Source organism: Scyliorhinus canicula, chromosome 17, assembly GCF_902713615.1.
Source record: "Scyliorhinus canicula chromosome 17, sScyCan1.1, whole genome shotgun sequence".
Lineage (NCBI taxonomy): Eukaryota > Metazoa > Chordata > Chondrichthyes > Carcharhiniformes > Scyliorhinidae > Scyliorhinus > Scyliorhinus canicula.
In genome coordinates, this window is record NC_052162.1 from 46,716,277 (window position 1) to 46,732,098 (window position 15,822).

The 15,822-nt window shown below is 40.5% G+C and overlaps 1 protein-coding gene across 2 annotated transcripts in view; it reads right to left on the bottom strand.

The window, feature by feature from the left end:
• med12 (mediator complex subunit 12) overlaps positions 1-15,822 on the bottom strand; it is a 207,604-nt gene that overhangs the window by 28,582 nt on the left and 163,200 nt on the right. For both annotated transcript variants that reach the window (XM_038776304.1, XM_038776305.1), the window contains exons 31-37: positions 13,718-13,829; positions 10,013-10,102; positions 7,975-8,084; positions 5,790-5,925; positions 3,496-3,657; positions 1,845-2,201; positions 1,314-1,467 (exon numbers count right to left, since the gene is read on the bottom strand). In XM_038776304.1, the coding sequence (XP_038632232.1) occupies positions 1,314-1,467; positions 1,845-2,201; positions 3,496-3,657; positions 5,790-5,925; positions 7,975-8,084; positions 10,013-10,102; positions 13,718-13,829 (1,121 nt within the window). The remainder of the gene's footprint in view (positions 1-1,313; positions 1,468-1,844; positions 2,202-3,495; positions 3,658-5,789; positions 5,926-7,974; positions 8,085-10,012; positions 10,103-13,717; positions 13,830-15,822) is intronic.

Here is a 15,822-nt window from a genome sequence, read left to right on the forward strand (position 1 = left end):
TTTATTGCTCACCCTTCCACAAACATTCAATTTCTCCACCACCAAGGGGGACAGCCGTGTGTACCATCTACAAGATTCACTGCAGGAATTCGTCAAGCTTCTTTAGATCGCACTTTCCAACCACTACCATCTAGAAGGACAAGAGCAGCAGCTACCTGGGAACACCAACTACTGGAGGATCCCCTCCAAGTCATCCACCATTCTTACTTGGAAATATGTCACCATTTCTTCACTGTTGCTGGGTCAAAATCTTGGAATTACCTCCCGAACAGAACTGCGGGTGTAGTTACACCTCAGGGACTGCAGCAGTTCAAAAAGGCAGCTCACCACTACCTTCTGAAGGGCAACTAGGGATGGGTAATAAATGCTGATCTAGCCAGAGATGCCCGCATCCCATCCACAAAATTAATTTTTAAAAACCCTCCACAATATATTGATGTCCAATCCACAGAAACAGCCAGCTTGATATTCTTCAGTGCCTTTGACAGTGGGGATGAATGCTGATGTCAATGATAACACTTAAATATAAATATAAGCTTTATTCTGCCATGATGTCGTGATTTGTTTTTGGTTCCTCTTCCACACATGGCAATGTTTTCCCCAAAGCCTGAAATTTATGTCTGCCAAGATTTCACAGAGATCTAGGAAGGACCTGGAAATGAGAGTCTCAGGAGTTGCCCATCTGCAAGTTTACACCTCTTGGCATTTGGGGTGTGCAAAATACAGCTGAAAGTTAAATTTGATAAGCTGGGGCATGAGAGGTTTGAGATTTAAATGGATCAAATGGACTTTCTTGTACTTTGCTTTTACTCCTGTTTGAAATTAAAAGTCTTCAGAGTATCATTATGTCACTTTGGGTAATTCAGTCCGTTGTGACGCAAGCTGGGTTCAAGTTGGCCAATCACAACAGAGCAAAATCAAGAGACTTTGTGTTTGGTCTAAATGAGTTAGCTAATCTGAGTCATGTGCACATGAACACAGTGGCAGAGAGGGACAGCTTAATTCAACGCCCAGTGACCACTATGCAAATTTTTGGATGTAGTTATCAGGTGAGGACAATATCGGCTTGATTGAATATTCTATAAATATCCTATCTCTCTTCCATTCTGTCAACATCCACTATCGAAGTTCGCAGAAAGGATGCCCACTTAGGGTACCATTGTTAACAAGGTAGCTAGTTAATGCCCACCACCTGAATACATTTATACAATTAATAGAGAACGCCCTAAAATGAACTTTAGAAATTAAGGGATAGATATAAAGTGGTTTTATTGGAAGGAAAATCATGCTTCCATATCCGCTCCACTACATACCTGCTGGTAAAGGCTGGTTCTGTGCATATATCCCTACACTGGGCTGTCCATATGGAAGTCTTGTATAGTGATTACTAGTCTGGTGCGGGATTAGATCAGTAGGAACTCCACCACCATAGGGAGGCATTCTATGTGCATTGGATTGTAAATCCAGCTGTTCAAAGACAAGACAAGCAAAAAATAAGTTTTAGACTTTCTGCATCATTATCAATGGTTATTGATTTATGGTGTTCACAGAAACATACATAGAATTTGACAGTTTCCATTAAGCCAAAGCCTTTGCTCATCAATAATGACTATCATTGATAATTCTGTTCATATCACTGTATTATGTTTCTTAGCTGTTGGATCACAAGCTTTCTTTCAGGAAAAAAGGACCTACAACAATATTCCAGCTTTCAAATTTACAACCCTCGAGATCACAACTAAACTGATGTCACTATATTGGGGGCTTCTGGTTACAGAGAGTGTACCAGTTATTATTATAATTTGAATATATAGACCTTAATCAGGAATTTGTTTCTAGCTCACCTCTGCTTTATTAGGAGGCTGCCGCTTCTTTCTTGGTGGTTTCTTTTTCTTCTCTTCAGTGGTATTGGGTTTTTCCAGCTTTGGCGGTTCTGTAGTAGTTTTTTCTGGTTCTGGAATGATTGGCACAGGTGGTTCTTCCTCCTCTGGGGGAAGTGGCAGTGGTTCTAGGTAGTAACTGCGTGGTTTTGGTTTTAAGTGTGTGTGGTACAACAGGAGCCTGTGCTGCTCTTCAAATTTGGTAACCTTGCGATCAACACGAACTGTTCCAAACCATCCCCAAGAAAGAGGAGCAGAGTGCTTCATCCCTTCAAACACATCCCAAGGTGAAATTTTCTGTTTCGTGGAGACCTGCAACCCCTACAGCATGAAAAAGAACAAATGTAAGCAGATACAGTGCATTAGTTTTTTCATTGATGAAATGAGGGAAAAATAGTCAGAAGATGGTTATTAAAACTTCAAGTTGAGAATAAAACTATTATTAAAATGACGAACTGTAACAATGCTAATCAATTTTACAAAAGCTTTGGAACAGATTTTGAGATAGATGAAGAAAAGACTCTTTCCCTTCCGTTCTGACCAGTAGCAGTGAAATGCCAGGGTTAGGTTCATATGTACATTTTCAGCAGCAGATTAGCCCATGATGGGCTCCTGCCAAAACAGTCAGTTGCACTTGGATCAGCAGATGGTTAATGCAGAGGTCCAACTCTTACCACAGAGGGGATAGGTAATCTGGAAGAGTGAAAGCATTTTTGCCTTTCTGAGAATAGTGTGAATTGGCTCAACATAGATTCCACTCACTGATGAGTCTAGTAATGCTGAATTGCCTGTGGTATACTACCATAAGTAGCACCCAGCATTGCTCTGAATAGAGTATGTGGCTCATGGCTTCATTTCATTTGTTATTTTAAAAGATTGAGTACAGACCCACACCTTAATTTCTAGTGCTGAGCTTTAATGTTGTAGAATATCGCAAGTGCTGTCACAGTTCAGGGTATAAACCAGGCAGGAACAGAGAAGATATAATGGACATGACTGAAAGTATAATTGAAGACACATGTATTAAGGATGATTTTAAAAGTCTTTTGCTCCTCCTATAATTTGCAGGCTTTTACAAATGTGAGTTTGATGCAACTTAATGATTACTTCATAATTTATCCTGTCACTATGTTTTAACTTTATTAATGTACTGCAGTATTGGTGCTAATTTTTTACCCTGATTCCTCCTGCAATAAAACATGTATGCTGTTCTTGTCAAATGTGACATTGTAAACCCATAATATAATGAAGGTTTAGGGTTGATAATTTATAGTGCTGAAATGTTTGAAAGTCATAACATTCCAACTACCTAAGAACTATACACAATGCCTATTCAATTCCTAAGATCTCCAAGGTATAAATTGCATGTTGAAACTTGGATTAAGCACCACAGTAAATCACTTCTTGTATCCAGCAATTATCCAGTTGCAATCCCAGTTGTTCTATACTCATCCCTCCCTCTTACAATAGTGTCATACTTAGCCCCATTAGAACAGAATAAAAAAAACCACAATGATCAGTTTCTTGCAGAAAACCTTGATGTTGGTTTCAGCAGAAATCTCTAACGTCACATTTTATAATGGCTATCAGCACTCTAAGGTAATCAAATACTTGCCTCTTTCTTAAATATTGAGTCAAAGCCAGCAATTTTGTTTCCTTTGGTATCAATCAGAGAGCCTTGGGGTTCACAAGTGATGACATCTCTTGTCTGTTTGGGAAGTGGTAATAATTGTCGTACCTTCTCTAAACTTTCTGATTGTCGGTCCCCAAGCTCTTTCTGGTTCAATTATAGAAGGAAAATAGAATTATAGACATTGGAAAACAAAAGGAGACATAACTACTTTACATGTATGCGCCGGGCTACATATTTAAATAGTGAAAAGAAAACTACAAATTCGGAAGTCTGAAATTCCATGATATGGTGCTCCTAAGAGTGCTGCTTACAGGGAACGTTATTCAGGCAATCACAGATTTGGCTTTGCATTCATTTAATAATTAGAAAATCCAACGTCTGCAATTCAGCTAGCACTCCTCACTGGAAACCCCTGATCAGGGAATTAATCCATGAAAGCAAAAGAGGAAGTTAAAATTTCAAACTCGTCAGAATACCTGAAATATGACGTTTTTCAAATTGCTGATTCATCAGTTGTGCATTACCAGCATTTTTGTTTCACTATTATATATCCGGCCACAGTAGCAGAAATTGCTCATTTTCTAAAATGCTCTGCTTATTGCAGGGTGCGGGTTTTTCCCCAGTTTATCTGAGAAGGCAAATTTTACACCCTTGAGAGACTAAGGGAAAAATAGAGGCTAAGCAGGAAACACTGGAAAGTAAAGTATTCATAGCCGCTTGCACATCTACTTTCGCATATTTTTACAACTCTGAAGAGCTGGTTGTAAGACACCCACCAGTTGCTTTAGTCAGGAAGTGATAGATGGATTCCAGAATAGGAGTAATTCCTTTGCTATTCAGATACTGGAAACAATATTAAAATTTGTCCATCAAAAGTGCGAATGCACAATTCTGTGGAACAAATTTAATTAGGATACAGATCAGAGGAACTCATGTTTAAGCTGCATAGTAATTGAGTCTAGCTACAACTTGAATACTGCATCCAATTCTGATCACTGCAAGGCCTGAAGATGGCTCAGAGAAGAGCCAAGAGATTGATCCCAACCTTGATAAGATAGTTTTTTATCTTACAATGCCAGACCAGACCCCAATAGTGGCTAAGAATGGACAGAAATCCCCAATATTTTAATTTTGTAAGACTGTGCGGAAAGGATACTTTGCTCCAGGAATGACTGCATGAATAAATAGGGATATGGTGTATTAAAACTTTATTACTAACACAGTATTAAACTCTGACATCACACCAGAAAACAGCTTACAATTGCTCCTTAAACAGTATTACTCAATATAGTGAATATAATACCCTTAATTGGTATCTTTATTCCCACTTAAACAACAAGAAAATAAGCCATCTCAACTCTCAATCCACCTTAAATACCAATGGCAGAGGAATACTTGCAGTACAGAGTTATTCTCTGAGAATGCAAGACATCTTGATACGCTTTACAGAAAATATCTGAATCTTGTCAGAACTTCCGGTTGTATGTCTTCAAAAGCTGCTTCTGCTGGCTTGTTTCAGCTCCTTATCCTGAGACAAGTCTGCACTGTTTAAAATACTGTTAATCTCTTTTAACTGACTCACAGTGAAAGCAGGACTGTTTTACTGTGCACACAGCTTTAGCTAGATTAGAACTGAACGGATGATGCTTTCTGAAAAAGCCTGATGCCTCACCTCCATTCAGCAATGATATCATCTCACTAAGCTGAAAACTAATTAACTCCCCAGGAGTCAAAACAAAATTGCATTAAACCAAATTTTTTACCGTGGTTAATTGCACCTCTGGCTCCTAAGAGCTTTGTTGTCTTTCAAACCAAGATTATTTTCAAACATGACTTCAGCAGTCAAACACACACTAACTCTGGCTTTTAACCCTTACTTCACCAAATACTTTTGAGACAATGCAGCTGAAATCCCTACACTCATTACATATAGAATATAGAAAGACTAAAAAGAGGTGCTTGTGGACTATATAAGATAGTAATTAGTATTTTACAAATACAAATTCATCAAACAATAGAACTAAACGGTACAGGTTTAGACCAACAAAGCACAATTTCAGGATGTCATGCATCACAGAGTGAACAACATTATGACACAGACTTGGAACGAAATGGAGCTAACACTCTGGAATTAGTGAAGAAACTGAAGGTTCTTTATGATGAGTTAGTAAAAGTTAATTTGCTTTCTTCATCCATAATAATCTTGGGTAAATGTTTTCAACTATTTCTACGGGAAGAAAGATGATGTTCAAGAATAAAGAAGAAACACTTTTTACCCGAAGTTTCTTTACAAGGTTCATGTAGGCTCTCTTGTTCTCTTCCATACTGCCCTGCGAGATGCTTGACATGTCCGCTGCCAGAGTTCCATTAACTAGCACACTGAGCATATCCAGGACTGTAGTGAATAGTTCACTGGGAAACAAGACAGTCCTTTACTCTCAGAAACACTTCACAGCAATATATATATATACATTGTGTTGGCATCAGATGAATGAGCACATCAATGCCAATGGTCACAAACAAGAAATTAGGGGTAAAAACCCAAAACAGGTTTTCGCCCTTGTAACCCAGAATGCCAAGACTAATTGTAGCACCTCCACTCCAGCAAACTGTAACAAATTCAGCACAGAACAGAGATGAAACAAACCTCAGAGCTGAGGTTGTCTTGGCGTGAGTGACTCAGCTACTCACAAATTAAACTTGCTGAGCTGTCATTGAAGCTCAGCGAACAAAGTCTGAAATTGTACTGACAGTCAAAATTGTTCTCATGGCTATTTTCCCATCAGTTCAAGTAGCCAAATCGGCTATTATATGCTTTATGGTAAGAAGAACAAAGTACATTGAAAATCTGGGGGCGAAAACAAAATGTGGAAATGCTTAGCAGGCCTGACATCATCTGTGGAAAGAGAAACAGAGTTAACGTTTCAGGTTAATGATCCTTCATTAGAATTAATTTTCATTCATCTGAAAACATCAACTCTTTTCTCAGATGCTGCCACACTTGCTCTATATTGCCAACATTTTCATGCTGTATGGAAGTATTGTATGTTATAACATTCTATAGCTATCAATCCTTAGAATTCATTTGGACTGCAACCCAGTACAGGTAGATGCTGGTGATTATGATCCACTTTAACTTCCTCCCATCTTTTCTCATCTAAATTTAATCGTAATTCTTCTCCCTTCACATGCTTGTCTAGCTTCCCCTAAACACATCTTCTTAAGGCATTTCCTCCCTGGAAAAACCAGCTTGTTAACCCTTTTATGGTTTGCATAGCCACACATTTCTGGTGTCATCCTTATAAATCTTCTATGTATCCTCTCCTGTGCCTCCATATAATAATAATAATCTTTATTAGTATCACAAGCAAGGTTACATTAACACTGCAGTGAAGTTACTGTGGAAATCCCCTAGTCACCACACTACGGCACCTGTTCGGGTACACTGAGGGAGAATTCAAACTGTCCAATTCACCTAACAAGCACGTCTTTCAGGACTTGTGGGAGGGAACCGGAGCACCCGGAAGAAACCCACGCAGACATGGGGAGAACATGTAGACTCCACACAGACAGTAACCCAAGCCGGGAGATGAACCCGTCTCTGGCGCTGTGAAGCAACAATGCTAACCACTGTGCTACAGTGCAACCAGAGTTTCTCATAGCACTCCAAATATGGTCTAACCAAGGTTCAGTGCAAGTTTATCATAACTTCCCTATTTTCCAAATGTATCCGTCTAGAAATAAAGTCTAGTAGTTGGTTTGCTTTTCTTACCGCCTTTTTAGCTCTGGCTTGATGTAATTATACTCCTAGAAATCCCTTTGTTCCTCTACCCCACCTAAACTTGCACCTTCTAGCCAATAAGTGACTTCTCTATTCTACCGACCAAAATGTGTTACCACACATTCATCTGTGTTGAACTTCATTTGCCAATTATTTGCCTATTCTATAAGTTGATTAATGTTGCCCTGCCATTTGTTGCATTCCTCCTCAGTATTGACTATCCTCCAATAATTTTGTAATCTACAAATATAGAATTTTTTTAGATTCCAAAGTCCAAATTGCTGACGTAAATTGTGAACAGCAGTGATACAACTCTGATCCTCGTGGAACACCAGCTCCTGCTACCCTGACTAATTACCTTTTATTCCAACTCTCTCTTTGTATCTTGAAGCCAGCTGGCAATCCATTGTGCCTCATGTTTCCTGACACCACATTCTCTGAATTCATTCATTAGTCTATTATGGAGCACCTTAACAAATGCCTTTTGAAAATTCAGTTAAATTATATCTCTTCAAGCGAATTATATATTTGATCAGTGCACATTTGACAACCGACATGCTCCATAAATGACACACAGGTGTATGTGAGAGAGAGAAAGAAAGAAAGAGAGAGAGAGAGAGAGACACAGAGAGAGAGAGAGAGAGAGATACCAATTCTGCTAACGGAATTGTAGTGCATACTTGTTGGACTGCATGTCAACTGTTCCACTGCTGATTATGTCCAAAAGAAGAACAGCCCACTCAGTAGTCCCCTGTGTGCTACGTTGGACAGTATCGAACATCCCACCCACCTGAGAAGTAAATCAGAAACAAAAAACAGTCAATTAGTCATTATCCTTTAAACAAGCTATCGGTCCCAAGTGCCGAGTAACTCAGCGTTGATGCGATTTAAATTTATAATTCAATTTACCCAAAAACATTGTTTGTGCCCCTATTTATTTAAAGGTACACACACTGATTTCCTCCTATTAAAGTTAATCTTTACCTTGGTGTGGATTCTGCAGGAAAGTAAACTGTGCCTGGGTATAATTGATTTTAAATGAAACACTGGACAGTAGGAGTTTGGAATTAAGTCAATTCTCCATGGTATACTTTGCAAGCCAGTACCTGAGAGCTAGTCATAGTACTGTAGAGAGTGAACATAATTGACCAGCCAGCCAAGCTCATTAATGTGGTGTGAAATATTGACCTATCACTGAGAAGGGCAAATTCAAAATACTGCAGATGTTGGAAATCTCAAATAAAAGCAGAAAAAGCTGGCAATACTCGGCAGGTCAGACAGGATCTGTGGAGAAGAACAGCGTTAACTTTTCAAGTCGTGCCTGAAATATATACATTTGTTGAAAATATTTTCATTCAAGTTTTTAATATTTTTTTGTGCCTGAAATATTAACTCTGTTTCTCTCCACAGATGCTGGCTGATGTGCTGAGTATTGTCAGTATTTTCTGTTTTTATTATTGAGGAGACAAGCATCGTCTGGTGCCATTATTTCTGCTTACAACACCAATAGATAGCCTTATTAATAAGTGAAGTCACCACAGTCCCAGGTGACCATCGGCTGCTTTCCTCTTTGAAAGGGGGAGCTGACTGGTGGCGATTTAACCTGAGGATCACCAAACCTCAGGCGAGGGACAAAGTTGAGAAGGCGGGCCTTCATGAATAACCTCAGCCAATACAGGATTTGAACCTGCACTGTTGACCTCACTCTGCATCACGAGCTATGTATCCAGTCAACTGAGCTAAAGAAGTTTTTCAATGATGAACAGAAAATAAATTTGAAAGACTACACCATTACTGTCTTCACGACCATTAAATGTCACTGTTAAACTGCTAAGCAAATTCCAGGTACACCAAACTATTGGCATTTGAGCAATGTACAGAGACAAAAGGTGGTAATAATGTTGATGTCTTTGTACCTGGAAGCAATTTCTCCCATTTTGTAAACAATAAGCATGTCTCAGTAATCACTGAACAAATCATGCCCATGGACTGGGCAGTCATTACCTAGCCGAGGCCCTTTCCTCGGGTTGTGAACATGGAGACTAAAAAGTAGGATACCGAATAGAGGCCCCTTTTATTCAGTCAAATGGCCCAATTATGTGTAAATAAGGTTAAGGGAAACAAAAAATGAGAAAGATAAGGAAGGAGGAATGGAATGAAAATAAACAATAGCCAAATGTGGACTGAAAAGTACTGATCTTCACGTCAGTTTGTTACAATCTGAAAAGGATACATAATGCAATTATTGGATTTATCTTTTGGTGGTCAGTTAGCCAGCACCATTCTTCTGACAAAGTAACTTGCTGTCAGACTAATACTGACAAGAGTACCCAAAGAGGACACTGCGGTTTCTGTAAGGAGTTACAACAAGTTCAAAAGGAAGTAAACTCATCACACTGACATGGAATTATTTGAGGGTCTGAGTGAAATCTTTATACAAAAATGTTAATCTAGGTTCTTTAAACTCTTCCCATAATATCCACCCTTGATGTGGTTTTCATTGTAAGGTATTGGAAAAGCTACCTGCACTAGACTTGAATGTAATTCTTCAAGGCTTGAAAGGAATTGCATTTCAAATGTAATCAAAGTCAAGTGAGTAGATCGAGCACTTGTACAGCCATACCAGCAATATACTGAATGAATAGGGAGGATCAGAAAGAGACCATTGTCCCAGTAACGCAACGTGCTTATATTATTTTCTCTCTAAACAGTCCTTACAAGATTTAAGCGAAGTTTCAGTGCTTCATGCATCATCTGTTTGGCTTTGCAGTCATCCTGGTACTGATCTTCACGCCAGTTTGTTACAATCTGAAAAGGATACATAATGCAATTATTGGATTTATCTTTTGGTAGTCAGTTAGCCAGCAACATTCTTCTGACAAAGTAACTTGCTGTCAGACAAATACTGATAAGAGTACCCAAAGAGGACACTGCGGTTTCTGTAAGGAGTTACAAGTTCAAAAGGAAGTAAACTCATCACACTGACGTGGAATTATTTGAGGGTCTGAGTGAAATCTTTATACAAAAATGTTAATCTAGGTTCTTTAAACTCTTCCCATAACATCCACCCTTGATGTGGTTTTCATTGTAAGGTATTGGAAAAGCTACCTGCACTAGACTTGAATGTAATTCTTCAAGGCTTGAAAGGAATTGCATTTCAAATGTAATCAAAGTCAAGTGAGTAGATCGAGCACTTGTACAGCCATATAAACCAGCAATATACTGAATTCAAATTCCTATTCTTTATTGAGTTAGCTTGCATATATCAAAGTGATGGAGGTGTTACATTTGGTCTCATTATCCTCCAAGAAGGAAAAAGGGAGAACTGGGTTAAGTATACAAGGTTTATGCTCTTAATCACGGGCCTGTTGGAAAGCGCTTGCGTGTGGTTATTGCATAAAGACCAAATTTGATTAGGCTGCATTGCACTCGTTACTCACTTCGTTGGCTCATATGTGAAAATGGCCATTTGGTTGAGGTGGTGGACGCTGTTGGAGCTCATGCAACATTTCCAGGAATGAGAATGTTTTCAGGAGCAGATTATCAACAAAACTGGAGGCAAATTCCAGCAATTTCTAGGACCAAATAAGATCTAAAGTTATTTTACACAGCATAGATGCTGCTGTTACTTGTTTATTTTGAAGTTCGGTTCCTTGACCATGGCGGACCAGATACTATTTTCTTGAAACTCAACAGGCTTCAGACAAATATTATACTCTAGTGCCAGGCATAAGTGCACAGTGTCCGTAGTTGTCCATAACAACATGATTGGAGGATCCTTGTTCTGTATCTCCTCTTATAGCATTATATTCTTCACACAATACTGTTCCTTAACACTACACTAGCAAAGTTAATGCATAGTTTATACTTCGAACTATGTGAGACTTAAAACCAAAAATGAAGTTTGAAGATCATGGAGGTATATCACGTCTTTCCCATTGGTTCACTTTGGAATTATCATGATTACCCAGGGAAAATGCACTGCTCAATGGAGACACATAGACGAGGAAGTTACAGGTTAGAATCATAGAATTGCTGCAACATAGCAGGAGGCCAGTTGGCCCATCAAGTTCATGCTGGTTCAACGCAATGGCAGTTTAGCTTGCCCCACTCCCCAGCTCTTTCCTCTGTAGCCCTGCAATTTATTTGTGTTCGGGTGCTTATTTAATTTCCTTTTAAAAGTGTTGACTGATTCTGCTTCCACCACACTCTCAGGCAATGCATTCAAGATCCTAAGTATTCACTGCATTAAAAAGCTTTTCATATTGTCTTTGGCTCTTTTTACCAATCAACTTGAATCCATGTCCTCTTGTCTTAACCCTTTGGCCAATTGGAACAGTTTCTCTCTATCTGCTCTGTCTAGACCCCTCTTGATTTTGAACACTTTCACGTTTCCTCTCGACCATCTCTTCTCTATGGAGAACAAGCTCAGTTCTCCAATATATCCACATATCTGTAGTCCTTCACCCCTGCAACTATTCTGCTAAATCTTCTCTGTTCCTGTTCTAAAGCCTTCACATTCTTCCTAAAGTACAGTGCCAAGAATTGGACACAGTACTCCAGTTTCAACAGAACCAGTGCTTGATAAATGTTCAATTTAACTTCCTTGCTTATGTACTCTATGCCTCTATTTAAAAAGTCCAGGATCCCCTCTCTCTTTTTAACTATTTTCTCAACCTACCCTGCCACATTCAACAATTTGTGCACATATATCCCCAAGTCGCATTTCCCAAACCACCTTTGGAATAGTATGTTTATTTCTTGTTGCCTCTCCTTGTTCTACCCATCACTTTGCTGTGTTAAATTTCATCTGTCATTTTTCCACTCATCCAATCAACCTGTCTATATCCTCTGGAAGTCTTTCATGGTCCTCCCTACAGTTCCCAATACTCCCAAATTTGATGTCATCTATCAATTTGGAAATTGTGCTCTGTACACCCAAGTCTTGGTCACCGATATTTATTTTAAAAAGGAATACTGACCCCTGAGGAATCCTACTGTATACCGCCCTTTATTCTAACGAACATGACCTATGCTGCCCCTGATTGGGATGAGAAAAGTTCAAGCCAGTTAGCTTTTACTGAAACTTGTTGGGAGTTAAAGAGGAAGGAAGTCTTATTGCAAATATATTGAGCTTTAAGAATACAGCCGGAATACTGCATAGTTTTGGTTTTCTTATATACTTGCCTTAGATGATGTGCAATAAAAGTTCACGAGAGGGGTGTTCTAAGAAATGAGATTAAGCAGAATGGGTCTATATTCTGAGGTTTAGAGGAATTAGAGATGTTCTTATGAAATGCATAAAGGTTCTTTGAGGGCCTGGCAACAGGCTACTCTTTCGACCTGAAGAATCTGGAACTGTTTGTTGATAAGACTCAGGATAAGGTGTTGGCAATTTAAGGATGAGGTGAAAATTCTTTACTAAGAGGGTTCTGAATCTTTGGAATTTTCTACCTCAGAGGGATTTAGATATTCAATCATTGAGCTTATTTAAGACTGAAGTCAATAGATTTTTGGACACAAGGGAGTCAAGGGAATGAGAATAGTGCAGGAAGGTGGGGTTGAGGCAGAAGATCAGCCATGACCTTATTAAATAATAAAACAAGCTTGTGGGAACCATATGGCCTACCCTTGTTGCTATAGTCTTAGGCATCACCTCTTGACTGCTGTCCAGCTGGAGATTGTATAGATGTCTGGTGAACAGAATTTGGCTAGCCAATGTCTCAGTTTAACAGGCTGCTGATGTCTGTTGTTCAGCTCAGCTGTGCAGAAAAGCCAAGATAATGGATGGTTTCCAGTATCTGTGGAGCTACACTTCAGCAAGAAAAATGCCTAAAAGAAATAACAGCAGACAATTGGAGGAAGGGAACTTTTTCAATTTTCTGATAGCTGTATTAAAATCCTACTGTCATTGGTACTATCGTTCCATTCTACCTGACTGTGTAAAGCAATTAAAAGCAGCTTCCTTCTAATTTATTTCATTCGGTGTTGAGTTTGAGTAGACTGGTAAAAAGGCAAAAACAATATGGATGATTGAAATCCCTGTTTGGATACTATAAGGTTGTCAGGTTGGTATAGTTGGTAGTGCACCAGCCCCTGGGTCAGAAGCTTGCTACCCATTTCAAGATTTCTGCACATAATTTAAGCTGATGCTCCAGGGAATTACTTTAGGGGATGCTAAATCAAGGTTTTGCTCAGCTGGTCATTAAAGCTGCAATGGGAAGAGGGTTAACTAGAATTTTGAAGGGATGAGATAGCTTGATGGAAGGGCCTTTTTCAAATAAACTTAGGCAGTTACCACATTATTCGATAGACTCAGCTGTGCAAAAAGACTGAAACACATCAGTTTAATGACATCACCTACACCTGTGAACATGAGACTCACTAGTCTTCCACAACTAATAATTTTGAGGCTTCCATTACCTGTTGGACCTGGCTGTAAAGGGAGGTGAGAAGCCCCTCCCTTTGTTCATCCTGCCCTTTCAGGCATGTCAAGACCAGAGAAAGAAATGGCTGTTGACTCAGCAGAGACATACTGGAGAGAAAAATAAAGATTAAATAACATATATTAATATCCATGTAATGTCTCAAACTGGTATCAAATTCTGCTGCTTTAAAAAAAATTATTTATTTGTAATCGAGTACACAATTGAACTTCAATTCCGACAATCTTCAGAGTTCCCGTTTATATGCAGACTGGGAACAGGCTGCACATGCAGTTCTTCATATTTGCATTCTTCAGGCCCAGGGCACCTTCATGTAGGGAAAAGAAAGGGTGCGAAAACCAAGGTCAGGTGACCGGGTGTCATGGCCAGCAAGTGTCCCAGGTAGGGGACAGGGAGTGGTCCCAAGAAGTGTCCCAGGGAAACAGGTCCCAGTTTTTAAAAAAAGAGTATAGTAGCGAATCAGGCTCTAATTAGAAAAAAGGCTATGAGAGCAGACTTGAAGTGAAGTGGGCTCGGGAGAAGCCCTGGTAATTGAAGAGAGATCAAAAAAAAGCCCTGAAGGTTCAAGAAGGCAGACAAAGGTTGGTGACCCCATGCTTCAGGCGGCTGTTGCAAAGGTACCCCTCTGGAGCAGTGCTGTTCAGCTTGGCATGGCCGAAGAGCTGAAATTGTGCCTGTACGCTGATGGTCAAGTGTATTCGGTACTTCAGGGGAATGTAATCTTGGAAGGCGAGATTGAAACCCTGTAAGGTGGGCCTTTATTGAAGCTGTTCCGAGTTGGAGCAACGTTTGGGAAGAATTCTTTGAAGATGAAGATTGGAAATCCTCATAAGAAAGAGAAAGGGCGGGATTCTCTCAGCCCAGGCCGGGCCGGATAATCGCTGGGCAGGGTGGAATCGCGCGACGCCGGTCCACAGATTCTCCGCTCTCCATTGGTGCCGGAGCGGCGCCGGTCGTGGGCTGCTCTACGCGGCCCCCAGGCGATTCTCCGCCCGGGATGGGCCAAGCGGCCGTAGTACCGCCAGCGCCGTCCACCCATTCAGGGGTGCCTGGTGGGGGAGGGGGGATCCGACTCTGGGGGGTGCTTCCGCTGTGGCCTTGCCCGCGATCTGGGCCTACTGATCGGCGGACCAGCCTCTTGGGCTGGGGGCCTCTTTTGCTCCGCACCGGCCCCTGTAACCCTATGCCATGTTGCGTCGGGGTCGGCGCAGAGAAAGAAGCCACTGCGCATGCGCGCAACCGCCAAGCGCACTCCACATGCGCAGACCCGCGGCGCCCATTTGACGCCGGTATCGACAGCTGGAGTGGCGTAGGTCGCTCCAGTGCTGTGCTGGCCCCCTGTAGGGGGCAGAATCGCTGCTCCTGAGGGCATGTTGACGCCGTCATGAAACACAACGGCGTTTACGATGGCGTCAACACTTAGCCTCAGGATCAGAGAATCCCGCCCACGGTTTCAATAAGTTTGGTGTACTCAGTGCTCTGAATGTCTGGGTGTGTTGTTGAGAAATCAATGGAATCTGTTTTGCTGCATTTGGCATTTATTGTCTATTGCAATGTGTCCAACTGCAGTGGCTTGTTAATTCATATGTACCTCATACTCTTAACATTCAAGGTAAGTAGAAGATAGATATTGTAAATTGCTTTATCTTTCTAACCTTAGAGAGTAAGGTTTATTCTTGTTTATTCAAAACCCGTGGAATCTTGTGAATATTTTCACGTGATAAGTATAGTGGGCAGCATGGTAGCATAGTGGTTAGCACTATGGCTTCACAGCGCTAGGGTCCCAGGTTCGATCCCCGGCTTGGGTCACCGTCTTATGGAGTTTGCATGTTCTCCCCGTGTCTGCTTGGGTTTCCACAGGGTGCTCCAGTTTCCTCCCACAAGTCCCGAAAGACTGCTATTAGGTAATTTGGACATTCTGAATTCTCTCTGTGCACCCGAACAAGCGCCGGAATGTGGTGACTAGGGGCTTTTCACAGTAACTTCATTGCAGTGTTAATGTAAAGCCTACTTGTGACAATAAAGATTATCTTGAATCTCAAACTTGGTCTACTTTAAACAATACATATTGGTCACTAATCA